This window comes from Dryas octopetala, chromosome 2, assembly GCF_963921425.1.
Source record: "Dryas octopetala chromosome 2, drDryOcto1.1, whole genome shotgun sequence".
Taxonomy (NCBI): Eukaryota; Viridiplantae; Streptophyta; class Magnoliopsida; order Rosales; family Rosaceae; genus Dryas; species Dryas octopetala.
Genome location: NC_141367.1, coordinates 25735874 through 25749283, shown reverse-complemented (window position 1 = coordinate 25749283; position 13410 = coordinate 25735874). Strand labels below are relative to the sequence as shown.

At 34.7% G+C, this 13410-nt stretch overlaps 1 protein-coding gene and 1 long non-coding RNA gene across 5 annotated transcripts; both read right to left on the bottom strand.

Moving 5' to 3' along the window:
- Positions 1-2737: 2737 nt before the first annotated feature.
- On the bottom strand, positions 2738-6822 carry LOC147294720 (uncharacterized). Of its 4 annotated transcripts, XR_015120578.1 has the most exons (6): positions 6261-6822; positions 5711-5785; positions 4696-5258; positions 4287-4382; positions 4075-4204; positions 2738-2765 (listed from the first exon to the last, which is right to left on the bottom strand). It is a non-coding gene; the product is annotated as an uncharacterized LOC147294720 (long non-coding RNA). The 4 variants fall into 4 exon arrangements; XR_015120579.1 differs by lacking the exon at positions 2738-2765 and having other exon boundaries at positions 3139-4204; positions 5711-5788; XR_015120577.1 differs by lacking the exon at positions 2738-2765 and having other exon boundaries at positions 3139-4204.
- Positions 6823-8936: 2114 nt separating this feature from the next.
- LOC147294719 (binding partner of ACD11 1-like) lies at positions 8937-10665 on the bottom strand. The gene is made up of 7 exons (XM_086234329.1): positions 10612-10665; positions 10454-10490; positions 10262-10293; positions 9972-10081; positions 9786-9864; positions 9416-9508; positions 8937-9330 (listed from the first exon to the last, which is right to left on the bottom strand). The coding sequence occupies exons 1-7, from the start codon at positions 10612-10614 to the stop codon at positions 9022-9024; spliced, it is 663 nt and encodes a 220-aa protein (XP_086090455.1). The 5' UTR covers positions 10615-10665; the 3' UTR covers positions 8937-9021.
- Between the last annotated feature and the right edge of the window lie 2745 nt (positions 10666-13410).

The window sequence follows — 13410 nt, the reverse complement described above, 5'->3', positions numbered from 1 at the left end:
ATAGCGGGAATGAATCGCTCGGTGCTTTCTGCCCTTAAATAGAAGAAGAAGAAGAAAATTAAACAAATCCTAGTTGTGAATCCGTGGATTGGGCTGGGCTGGGCTGGGCTTTGAAACTCCTGTGTGTTGCTTTCGGCTTCGATTAGCAGCCACGTCATGTTTGTTTAAGTGGGCTCATATTAACAAGTTTCCTATACTAATGAAAACTATTATAGGCCCGTTTAGTTCAAGATTTTGAGGCCTCAAAATGGGAAATCAATTTCATTCTCATGTTTGATAAGTACAAGGAAGAAAAATCAATTCATAATCCACGTGAATCTGATGTCCTTATTGCAGAAAAATTAAACCCAATATGAAGCAAGGGTTTTGTTTCCCCCCCTCTTGGGAAATTACTGCCAAACAAGCCATATATATATAATAAATGAGAATATAATTAAAAAATTAGACAATTTTTATTTTCTATTTTTGCACAAAGAAAACATGGAAATTAAAATAAAAAAGTAATTTCTAGTTTATTTTCCTAGCATTACCAAGTATAAGAATATGAATCTTACATTATATTCTCCCTGAAAAATGCATAGGAATTCACGATCCAAACAGACCCTTAATGTGATGATAAATAAACCAATTCACTTAAATTGGAAACAAAATTCTGACATTTAAATACTAAGTGCCTATTTTGCTCCAATTTAGTAAATAACAAGTGGTGTTAGAGGCACTAACTTTTGATTATCAACTGATGTGGCGATGATATGTCAGTTACTTAAGTGTGCGTTTATGTCCAAACTTTATAGGACCTATCTCTTAATTCCACTTGGATTTCATTAGCACTGCAAATAAATACAGAAGAACCACTACAAGAAAAACCTTAATATATATCAGTGATTAACCGATATCTTTTTAGGTTTCCAACCGATATATTGAGTGCTGATATCTATTCTCTCATATTACATATCGGTTATGCACTGATGTCTATACTATATTAGATATCGTATTTGTTTGATAATCTGATATGATATACCACTATCGTTATCAGATATTAATCATTTCTGATATCTTAAAAACTGCATTCCGATATGTAAGATACTTATGATATCATTAGTAATTTTGAAACCGATATAAAAAATGTATTTAATATCGTCTTGGTACTTAAAATCAGATATAAAATGAGTATAACATATCGGTTTTGTAATTAACATTAGATATAAATGGTGTATCACATATCAATTTGATACTTTAAATCTAATATAAAAAGTGTATAACATATCGATCTGTACTTAAAATTGGATATAAAAGGTGTATAACATATCGGTTTGGTATTTAAAATCTGATATAAAAGTATGCTTTAGATATCGGTTTTTTGTTTTTTAAATGATGTTGAAACTTCATTCATTATCGTTGCATTTTTACATAATCTGATATGCAATAGCTTCTTATATTGATAAAAATTAATTGGTAAATATGTATCCACACAACAATTACTAAGCTTCTAAAGTAATCCAACTTAAATTCTTCCATTCATATAAATGAATCAAACATCCAAACTCAGTAATGAAGTTAACAAAATAAGATTACAAATCCATATAAAAATATAGATAGCCCTCATCATGTATACCCCAAAATCACTATCCTATCTCCATAACCTTCACAAAATCCATCTCTATCTGGCTAGATCCTAATTAAACACATGCCAACATGTACAAAAATAATGAAGGCATGACAGTGCAATTCAGCTAGGCCTAAATTCTGCCTATACAAAAGATTTAAATGTGAACTAACTAGTATATATCTTCATATCTAAAACAAAATGCTCAAAAAGGTACCAAAAACATGCATGTTAGTCTAAATAAAATTCATGGAAACATAATCTCCCCATTCAACCCGGACTTCATCTATTTGTTCCTGTGTGTAACTGCTTCTCTTGTTCTTCAGGTGACTCCACTGAAAACAAGAAAGAAAAGTGCATTAATTAATAAGATTGCAGCAAGGATCCCAAAGTATTAAAAAGTGTATTCAGCAAGGATCCCAAAGGGCATTAAGAAAATATAGGCCAAAAGCATTAATAAGATTGCATCAAGTATTGAATTTAGATGGCTGCACATATATATATATGATTCAGATGGCTTTCAGATGGCCTACATTTCGTGCATTCAGCAAGGGCTTTCAAATGGCTGCACATATATATGATTCAAAAAACATAGAGCCTCACTACCCTCCTAACCCTTACGTACAACCACCTATATATTCTCCATTTCTGGTTGCTTATCCCCTCCTCACCTATGATGGATACTTGGTTTCAGACTACAAGATAACCACTTACTTCTTACCCAAATTCATCTCTCCATCCCACAGACAGACACACAAATTTGAAGGCAAACTGAAGAATCAATCCCAGAAAGACCTGTGCATGGAATTACAGAAGTGCCTCCAAGAAGACGTCAATGATTAAGTGGCCCAGAAATGTATCTTTTATTTTCTTGTTTCAGTTACACTACATTTTTGGCCTCTGTAGTTTTACCAGATTGCCACTTAAAAGAAAGAGGGGAGAGAGAGAGGTGCAAGAGATTAAGAAATAGATAAAAGTTTAAACAGTACACCCATCACTCTTAACTCAAACTGCAGAATATTGAATGTAATAGCAATCCATCACATATAGTTCAAAAGAAAGTGAATTATGCAAGCAATGATGTTAGGAGTTAATGGTATACCAGCTGAAGCAGCTCCCTAACTATCTTCACACGTTTTTGTTTCAACTTCGCCTCTTCCTGCTCCAAAATACATCAACAAATAAGAGAACAAGATTAAAAGCTACCTAGAACTTTGTTGTAATCAATCTTACAAATCCTAATGCATCAAAAGTAGCTCATAGGATGAAATAAATCACCTTATAGAGACAAAATACGAAATTCCAAAAGCATTCTGATATAGTGCAAGAAAACTCATACCTATCAGACACAAAATTTGAAAAATTTAAGTTTGCAGATAAATAATCACTACAACAAATCTGGGCAACACTCACCATTTTTTTCCTACATCTATTGCTCCATTAGCAACTAAATTGAGTTGGCTAGACCAATTGCCACTATACAGTCACTAAAATGTTGATGGTTGTACAGAATGGGGTGGCTATTGGTCTTCAGCACCCCAAAAAATAGTATGGTTGGCTAACTTCATCAAACCTGACATTGATGTAGACAGCTAGCAAGCCAACTAATGTGGCAGTCCAATGCTAAGTGAATCAAACCATTACTGTTTTGTGGAAGCGTTAGTGGCTGAATCGAGTCACCTTAGAGAATGGTTTCTGAAGTAGTTGCACAATTCATTACTAATGTGGCTTAGGAACTGCATTTTGCAATGGATCTAGCTACTAATATTTGCAAGCCTCACCCTCATTTTATAGTTGCATAAAAGCTGCCTTTTGCAATGGATTCAACCACTAATATATAAGAGCCTTACTTTCATTTTATAGTTGCATGAAAACATATATTGGAATAGAAATTAATTTGAAATTTATGAATTTGTAAATTAAGCACGTTCTGCAGTACATGATGTAGAGCATTTCTTTTATGCTATTCTTGGAAAATACAGTATTTACTGCATGATTTTCAACCTGTATCATGTGCATTTCCAAAGGATTGGATGCATATATACTAAGAACACTTGACACACAAGCAAGTTTACAAACAAAATTGGAAATTAAAATGGAACCAATTGTACCAGATAACCAAATTGAAGCCAACTGCATATTTATATATTGTAAGTCAACCATCACATACCATAAAATACTTTAAGTGTTCCAAACTTGTTGACCAAAACATACTAGACCTATCAGCCTGCCATCTCCATTACATCACATATTAAAAATCATTCCCCTAAACAAAAGGTCCAAACGGAACCAAGTAGACAGATCAAAACATTGAACACATCATCTTTAACCAAACTTGCTGTTATATATATACCAAGACCATCACCTTCACCTAAGTATAAAGCAGCAAGTTCACTCAATTTCACCTCAAGGGGACTATGTTCACTGAACTAAAATACCAATCAAAATACTAGAAATAGCTTTCTTACTATGATCATATCACCCTGCTCATGGATTAGCTGACATCTCTTCTCCATTGTCAGAAGTGGTCCTCATTTCAAATGTAAATTAACTGTATACAAGCTGCTGTGATAATTAGCATATAACAAATACAGAAATCTGCAAGAGAACCAAAAAATCATATTTCAGAGTTAGAAACATGCCATTATTAAAGTTAGAATTAATAGAAGTGAAAACATACCTTTTGATCATTACCATAAAAAATGGATGGAAAATCATCAACAGCCTCTCATGCTAGTCCTAGATCTTCAACCTTATTTCATAGTTTTGATTCAATCTATATGAATAAGGAAAACATTCAATCTAAAAACAGAAAAGTAATAAAGCATAACAGGGTTAACATGCAAAGTAGACCTTGTAAGTACATTAAAACATATATAGAATCAATTATAACACCTAAATTCTCAAATTACTTACACAATAATAAAGAAAATCATTGGACACCTAGAATTAATTATAAAGGACTAGTTAACTACGTCAACATTCCAACTAATTGGACACATTAGATGAAAATCGATAAGATAATAGAGGAAGAAGACAAACATACAAAATGCAAAAGCATGAAGCATGTAAACAGAAAATTAAACTACCTGGGAGGTCCCAAGCCTCACACTTTCTGAGATAAACAACTGCTACAACTTTTGACATGAAACTAACCAGAAACCCTTCAACATAGATAACACTTTCTTCATATGTAGGATGAAATTTGAATTCTGGAGGAAGATTCTCCTGCATTGAATTTTTATTAGTTTGATCGATTAGAATCTCAAACCAAGTACTGAATCGTTAAATAAATTGGGCAAAGCAGCACCTCCAGATCAAAAAAATAAATAACCAAATAATCAATTTATAATCAAAGAACAAGAAGCATCAGCCTGACAGAATACCTACAAAAGTCAACCAGAACAAGTGAGAAATACAGTTGAAAACTTGAAAAAGCATACCCCACAAGATAAAGTCCCAACATTTATCCTTATTAACATGTTGTTGGGTAAAATAATTTTATTATTCTTCTAATTTGCACGCAGAATATAATGGTTTTTTCCTAACAGTATACATACAGATCATAAATAATGATGGTATATATGCATATCACACAACTCTTGTTATGATTTCCCCTAGCAACTGCCCTTGCATACATGTGCATTCCAGCCTATGTGAACAAGAAAGAGTAGTTAGAAAAAGGAAATTAATCACATTAGTGCAGACCAATGGCGTACTTTATCATAATATTGAAGGTTCAAAGCTAAACACATGAAAACCTATGAGTGGAAAAACTGAAATCAAGCGGACCTACTAAATGTCTGAATTGCAGGAACATGTAAGATTTCAACGTAGAAAACTAATCAGAGATACTAAGATTGCGCAAGGAATAAAATCAGTGGGCAGACTAATGAAAGTATTCACCTCACAAGGAAAATCACATAAACACATTTAATTGTATAATGACTATGAGTCCTTCACCATGTGAAGATGTAGCAAAGCCCAAAAAGGTTATATGCGAGTATAATAAAGTGTTGAGTGCATCTGAACTTAAAATCATATCTTCAGGCATTGCATAGATATATCAAGAATCATGAAGCATTGAACTGAAAATTAACTTACTGTATTTGAGCCAACAAGCTATACAGCTTTTTTATCAGCATCATCATCATCATCACAGATATAGTTAACAATGTCCTGCTAACATTGATTTCAGGAAAAAAAAATGTCAGTGATAAAGGTATTATAGAAAATGTACCACAGATTTCTTAGCGAGCTACCCCATATCTTAAAACTTTCATCAAACATTTAAGTCAGTATAAAAACTATAAGATTCTGAAGTGGTTATGGGTTAGAAAGGAAAAGGAAAAAACTAAGATAATGTCTCTCAATCAAGAATGTATCCACCCATAAAACATGGGCCAATCTGGGGAAGAGTGGGAAAATTAGCAGCTAACATAGCACCATCAGAATCTACAACAGGTGTCACTACACATCACTTGTAAATCAAATACTGATACAAAAATAATAATAAAAAAGATTAGAGATTTGCAAAGAAGAAATTAACTTGTAACATGAACATATACCCTTTTTCAGAAAACAAAACATCCCATCATAAATCTAACATCCAGGCATTAAGCGAAAAAAAAAAACTGCAAAGAACAAAAGTTACCTTTTCCTGCGTTTGGGCATTAAGGCTTCCAGGGCATCTTCGATTCTTTGGGAGAGGAAATCGAGAGGTAGGGACGATAGAGAGGGAGCTGAGCGAGTGGATGAGTGAATTTGGGGGTTTTGCAATTTTGGATGAGTGAATCGTGTTTAGGAGGAAGAGAAAAGAGAGACAGAGAGATCGAAGGAGAGTTTGGTTGATCTGAGTTTGGTCTCAATGATGGGTGATAGATCTCGTATCATTGGTCCTGAGGTCTCGTCGTTGCCTTCCATCAGTGAGAGAAAGTGAAACCCTAGAATTTGGGGGTTTTGCAATTTTGGATGAGTGAATCGTGTTTAGGAGGAAGAGAAAAGAGAGATAGAGAGATCGAAGGAGAGTTTGGTCGATCTGAGTTTGGTCTCAATGAGCGAGGGTGAGAGGGAAGGAGCTGAGTTTGGTCTGATGGAGTCTGAGAGAATGTGCCTGCGAGTGAAGAGTTGTCAAGCCTTTGGGAATTTTTGAGAAGCAGGATCGATGAGGTAGAGACCTCATGGATTCTGGTCTGGGGATTCAGTGAGGGTTTGTGGTTGAGTGAGAGTGTTAAGGGATAAATGGGGTATGAAGTTAGAAGGTACGTGGGAAAAAAATAAACTTAAGTGAGTGAACAGTAACGAGCGCTTTTTTCTTTATATTAGTTTAGGGTTTAGATATCAGATATGACAATTAGATATCAGTTTTTTACATAATAGTAACTTATACCCAAAATTTTAGATATCAGATTTGGAATATGACGATATATAAATGTGTTTAAATATCAATTTTAAAAAACTAAAAATCTAACTGATATTAAAAATTTTTACAATATCGATTACGTTAAAACTGATATCTATGTAGTGATGTCTATTAAGGTTTTTCTTGTAGTGAACTATCCTTTACAGTTCGATTTGTGCATAGACGTCTAATTAACAATGGTCCAAAGAGCACTAAATTGTTCTTTTTTTGTGTACAAAGTGAGCACTGAATTGTTCTTTTTTGGGTACAAAGAGAGTACTCAATTTTTTTTTTCTAGTACAAGATGGTCTTAGTTGTTTGTTTTTGGGTAGAAAGAGATAACTCAATTGTTGCACCAACACAACTAGATAACCAAAGTGGTCTCAACTCGAACCTAAATTGCTAGAGTTGGTGTTAGACCAAAGTTCTCCACGGAACTCAAACTTTGGATCTTTAGATATGGATATGCACCATTTGTTGGATTTTGGTCATGGTTTTCGTTGAGCAAAGGGTGCCTTATTAAGTTTTAAGTTGAATCTTCGAGTGCTTTTTCTAAGTGTGTGTGTGTGTGTGTGTTTTTTTTAAGTTAGAAGAGTGAGTACTGAAACTCGAAACTGGTTTTCTATAAAAAAAATATATATATGAGGTAGAATTATAACTTTATATCGTAGTAACATTATGTATCCGTTAAACTCATAACTTTAATTTGTTAAACCCAAGGAGTAAAATTTCAGTTTCGAAAAAATTTTGATGAAAGATTCCATTAAACCAACAAACAGAACCACAAAGCAAACAACAGCAGGACTGCAGGAGCAAGCTTAGCCTAAAGTCCAGCCACAGGGATCTAGCAATAAGAGAGCTCACAGAGATACATTTAGAGAGTAGAGACCATTAACAGACGTAAATACAATTAACAATGGCTGAGAAAGCACTCCACTGTTGCACCAAGACTAGTGCAGCATCAAAGTGGTATGAGCTCCAACCACAACTGTTAGAGTTGGTCTTGAAAAAGCTTGATTTCGTCAACATCGTTCGCGTACGTTAAAGATGTTTCATCTTCTTGGAATCATGCTGCAAAGGAAAGGAAAAAAGAAGAATTGATATAGAACATGATTATGCTCTTATTATACAACCTGAAAGCTAAAGTTTCAAAGTCATATCATAAATACAAAATAGCAAGTTTGTGCAGAGTTTATTCACGACCCTTTTGGATTGTTCCTAGTCTATAGTCAGGGTGTATAGTTCACAGCAGTTTAATGAATGATGCAAAATACATATACAGCATAGTTCTATTTAATTTTTTAATAATTTTTAGTACCAAGGTTTTGGGTAATTTTGAGATTTTCTATTTTCTACTATGTTTAGGACTCTGTTTGCATTTGTATTATTGAATTTACGTTTACGTACTGGTCATAGTAGATTTCTGTTTCCCAGTTTCGTTGAGTTTTATTTTTCCTATATAAAACTCTTTTATGAGCATTTGTAAAGGGCTGAACTAGTTGTTGATATAAACAAATTGGGACAAGGTTTTTAGATTGGTATGTTTTTGTTTTATATAATTATATGTGATTAGGCTGTATTTCTCTCCATGGACCTATCAACTCAAGAATGTTCAATCTTGGTTTCCATCTTTTACTGATAAAATTACACCAGAATGATCAATTCCAACTCTAATTACTGACAGTCTACCCCTCCTTACTGGACGCCATCCATTTCTAAAAACACTTGTTTAGGCATCATTTGAACTCCTTCAAATTTCGTTTTAAAATCTGTAGAATTTACAAAATTCCATTTCTAATTTGCCGAACAAGGTACTTACTGAATTTGGATTTTCAAAATCTTGTATATCACCAAATTCCAGTTAAAAGTTTCGCATCCAAACAGTGTAATGCACATAGTTAGTACTCAAAGAAATTAAATTAAAGCACTTAACTAATCAGTGACTCATATCCGTGTAGATTAATAGATATATATGTCTGCATTAATTCGTGAATAATTCTTATGGTGCCTGGCCCTAGGTTGGAGAATCTTGAATTGAAGGCTGAATTCGATCCAAAACTCCATTTCCATCTTGTTTTGTGGCTAATGCAGCGGAAGTAAGCTGGTATTTCTCATCAAATGCCTTTGCCTTGCTGATTGCATCTTTTCCCAAAGTAAAGCCTGCGACTAGCATAATAGTAACAATATCCTCAGCATTTCGGGCAGATTGAACAGCAGATAGATCACCACCAACAGAAATTACATAATCATCCCTTCTCTGTGCCATACCCCGAGCATGAGAACGAACCCGAGCCCGAGCCCGAGCCTGATCCTCAGGAGACATCTGCACAATTCAATCAACAGTGTCACAATCAATTATATAAACATTGTCATAGGAAAAGATGCCTTCAGAAAATAATAATAGTTACATTGACAATTGGTTTTGCTCGAGCCAAATAATCTGGCAGCTCGTAATCTGGAGCCAGATCTATGGTAACGGGCTGATCAACTATTGTTGCTCCCTGAAAGATACACACAATTAAGTTTATCATATGAGATTAATAGAAAAAACTCATGAATAAAACAAGAGGTTGTAACAATTTTTCATGTAATCAGAATATTAAATTCCACCCAAATCCCAATACAAAATCAAATTGGGGGGAATTTGATGCCAGTTACCATCAAATTGTTACAATAGAAAATCAGCAATCATTAGATGATTAAGCAACTAGAAAAAAGGTAAGGAAGAAAAAAAGGTGGCTCTCAAAATTAATGCATTGAGATCGAAGTAAATCCCACCGAAAGAAGAACTGAAATTTCTGCTGCTATGGGATCCATGAAGGTAACATATGCATGCAGAGGTCTGCCCTCAGTGTCGCTGCAATGAATATATAAAAAATATCAACTTTCTTAGTGTACAAATATTATGAGCCATCTCCATCCTGATTAGTAACCCAAGAAGAGAAAGAAAGAAAGAAAATTAACCAGAATGCTTCAATATAGTCAAGTACACCAGGGAAGGAAAAGAATTTCTCTATTTCCTCATCCCATTCACATTCCCTCACAGAGATATTGTAAACTTTCACTGTCCGTATCTGTCAAGGGAAACAAAGAACAGCAAAGGAATGAAATCTCAACCCGTACATATCAAACATGACTTCATCTCATATATGTGAAATTCAGAGAATGCGTTTCCATTGCTAAGAAAAAAAAAAAAAAAAAAAAGCTAATTCGCAGCGATTAATACATTGCTAAGCAAAACATAATAACAATACCTTGAAATGAACGCTGAGGTAAGATCGGCTTGCTAAAAGAAAAAAAAAGAAAGAAACAAAATACAAATTAAAACTAGATCATAACAATTTGCCATGAAAACCAAAAACAGAAAAAAGAATCAAAGCAATTCAGTTGATATTCGCATAATAAAATCGATAAGATCTAGACCCGTAGAACAAAAGAGGACTTACAATTGGTGGGATTGTCGGGTTCTCTGGAGCGCTTCGCCTGAAATAAAAAAATCATGGTTAATCCATTTGAAGCTGTATAGATGATGAAACTAAACCAGTTTTGCATAAGAGGAAGAGAAAGAAGAAGATTCAAAGAAAGAAAAAAGGTGGAGAGGAACCATGGCGGCTGTGTAGCTTCTGCCTCAATGAAGGGTTATGATATGGTTTCGAATATAGCGGGAATGAATCGCTCGGTGCTTTCTGCCCTTAAATAGAAGAAGAAGAAGAAAATTAAACAAATCCTAGTTGTGAATCCGTGGACTGGGCTGGGCTGGGCTGGGCTTTGAAACTTCTGTGTGTTGCTTTCGGCTTCGATTAGCAGCCACGTCATGTTTGTTTAAGTGGGCTCATATTAAGTTATTAACAACCAATTTTCCTATACTAATGAAAACTATTATAGGCCCGTTTAGTTCAAGATTTTGAGGCCTCAAAATGGGAAAAGGGGGGGGGGGGGGGTATTCAGACCACCCAAATGTGCTGAGTTGACCACCCCTTTAAATTTTTACCCATTTTTGCCCATTTTGCCCCTGCATAAATAAAAAAAAATTCACCCCTCCAATTTTGGCCGGCGCGACCCACCCAGCCCTCCCCATCGCCCGCGCGACCCATCCAGCCCTCCCCGCCGCCCGATCTCCCTTCTCTCTCTCTCTTCCCTCTCTCTGCCATCTTCTCTCTCTCCCCTCTCTCTGCCTCCCTCCCTCACCGGACCACCATGGGTGGCCAGCGCGACCCCATAGACCTCTAGATCGGGGGTCGCACCGGCCACTCATGGTGGTCCGGTGAGGGAGGGAGGCAGACAGAGGGGAGAGAGAGAAGATGGCAGAGAGAAGGAAGAGAGAGAGAGAAGGGAGATCGGGCGGCGGGGAGGGCTGGGCGAGTCGTGCCGGCGGCGGGGAGGGCTGGGAGTGGTGGCCGGCCAAAATTGGAGGGGTGAGTTTTTTTTTTTATGCAGGGGCAAAATGGGCAAAAATGGGTAAAAATTTAAGGGGGTGGTCAACTCAGCACATTTGGGTGGTCTGAATAGCCCCCCCAATGGGAAATCAATTTCATTCTCATGCTTGATAAGTACAGGGAAGAAAAATCAATTCATAATCCACGTGAATCTGATGTCCTTATTGCAGAAAAATGAAACCCAATATGAAGCAAGGGTTTTGTTTCCCCCCCTCTTGGGAAATTACTGCCAAACAAGCCATATATATATAATAGATGAGAATATAATTAAAAAATTAGACAATTTTTATTTTCTATTTTTGCACAAAGAAAACATGGAAATTAAAATAAAAAAGTAATTCCTAGTTTATTTTCCTAGCATTACCAAGTATAAGAATATAAATCTTACATTATATTCTCCCTGAAAAATGCATAGGAATTCACGATCCAAACATACCCTTAATGTGATGAAAAATAAACCAATTCACTTAAATTGGAAACAAAATTCTGACATTTAAATACTAAGTGCCTATTTTGCTCCAATTTAGTAAATAACAAGTGGTATTAGAGGCACTAACTTTTGATTATCAACTGATGTGACGATGATATGTCAGTTACTTAAGTGTGCGTTTATGTCCAAACTTTATAGGACCTATCTCTTAATTCCACTTGGATTTCATTAGCACTGCAAATAAATACAAAAGAACTATCCTTTACAGTTCAATTTGTGCATAGACGTCTAATTAACAATGGTCCAAAGAGCACTAAATTGTTCTTTTTTTGTGTACAAAGTGAGCACTGAATTGTTCTTTTTTGGGTACAAAGAGAGTACTCAATTTTTTTTTTTTCTAGTACAAGATGGTCTTAGTTGTTTGTTTTTGGGTAGAAATAGATAACTCAATTGTTGCACCAACACAACTAGATAACCAAAGTGGTCTCAACTCGAACCTAAATTGTTAGAGTTGGTGTTAGACCAAAGTTCTCCACGGAACTCAAACTTTGGATCTTTAGATATGGATAGGCATCATTTGTTGGATTTTGGTCATGGTTTTCGTTGAGCAAAGGGTGCCTTATTAAGTTTTAAGTTGAATCTTCGAGTGCTCTTTCTAAGTGTGTGTGTGTTTTTTTTTAATTTAGAAGAGTGAGTACTAAAACTCGAAATTGGTTTTCTATAAAAAAAAAAAAATGAGAGGTAGAATTATAACTTTATATTGTTGTAACATTATGTATTCGTTAAACTCATAACTTTAATTTGTTAAACCCAAGGAGTAAAATTTCAGTTTCGAGAAAATTTCGCGGAAATTTCGATTAAAATTTTGATTTCGTCAAAATTAGACAAAAACGACGAAAATTGCTATAAAAATACATAAATTTTGAATAAAACTTAATCATATATTTATTTAATATATTATCTATTACATAGATAAAAAACAGTGAAGAAACTAAATTATATAGTAGGTTTCATATGATGTAAGGTAAATATAATGCGCGCTGGAGGTAAATACTGTTAAAAAAATGAGTCACTAATTAATAATTATATAAATAACACCTCAAATTTATTTATATTATAATATTAAATCATTAATTAAATAAGTATTCAATACCACATAGAGTTTTTAGCAGGTTCAAAATTTCCACTGTCTTTGTGTCCAGAGTAAGTGTATTGCGAAGAATTATCACCTCAAAATACTTCTCCTGTATAACTTTGCATATAATTCTCAACATGCCAACCGTATGGATTAAGAACTTGTTGTGGTTGAATTTGCCCATAGTTATACTCATTTGAAGAGTTTGTCTCTTGTTGTGCCCATGAGCTACTATCATAATCAATCGAGTAAGACATATGTGGTGGATAGAATATTAGAGGGTTTTGCCTATAATTGTAATTATCACTTCCTACCCTCATAGAGCCAAAAATGATGGATAACGAATTATCTTCTTGTCGTAGCAAACTCCTATGACCTCTTTGTGAGGTCTTAAATTTTTTT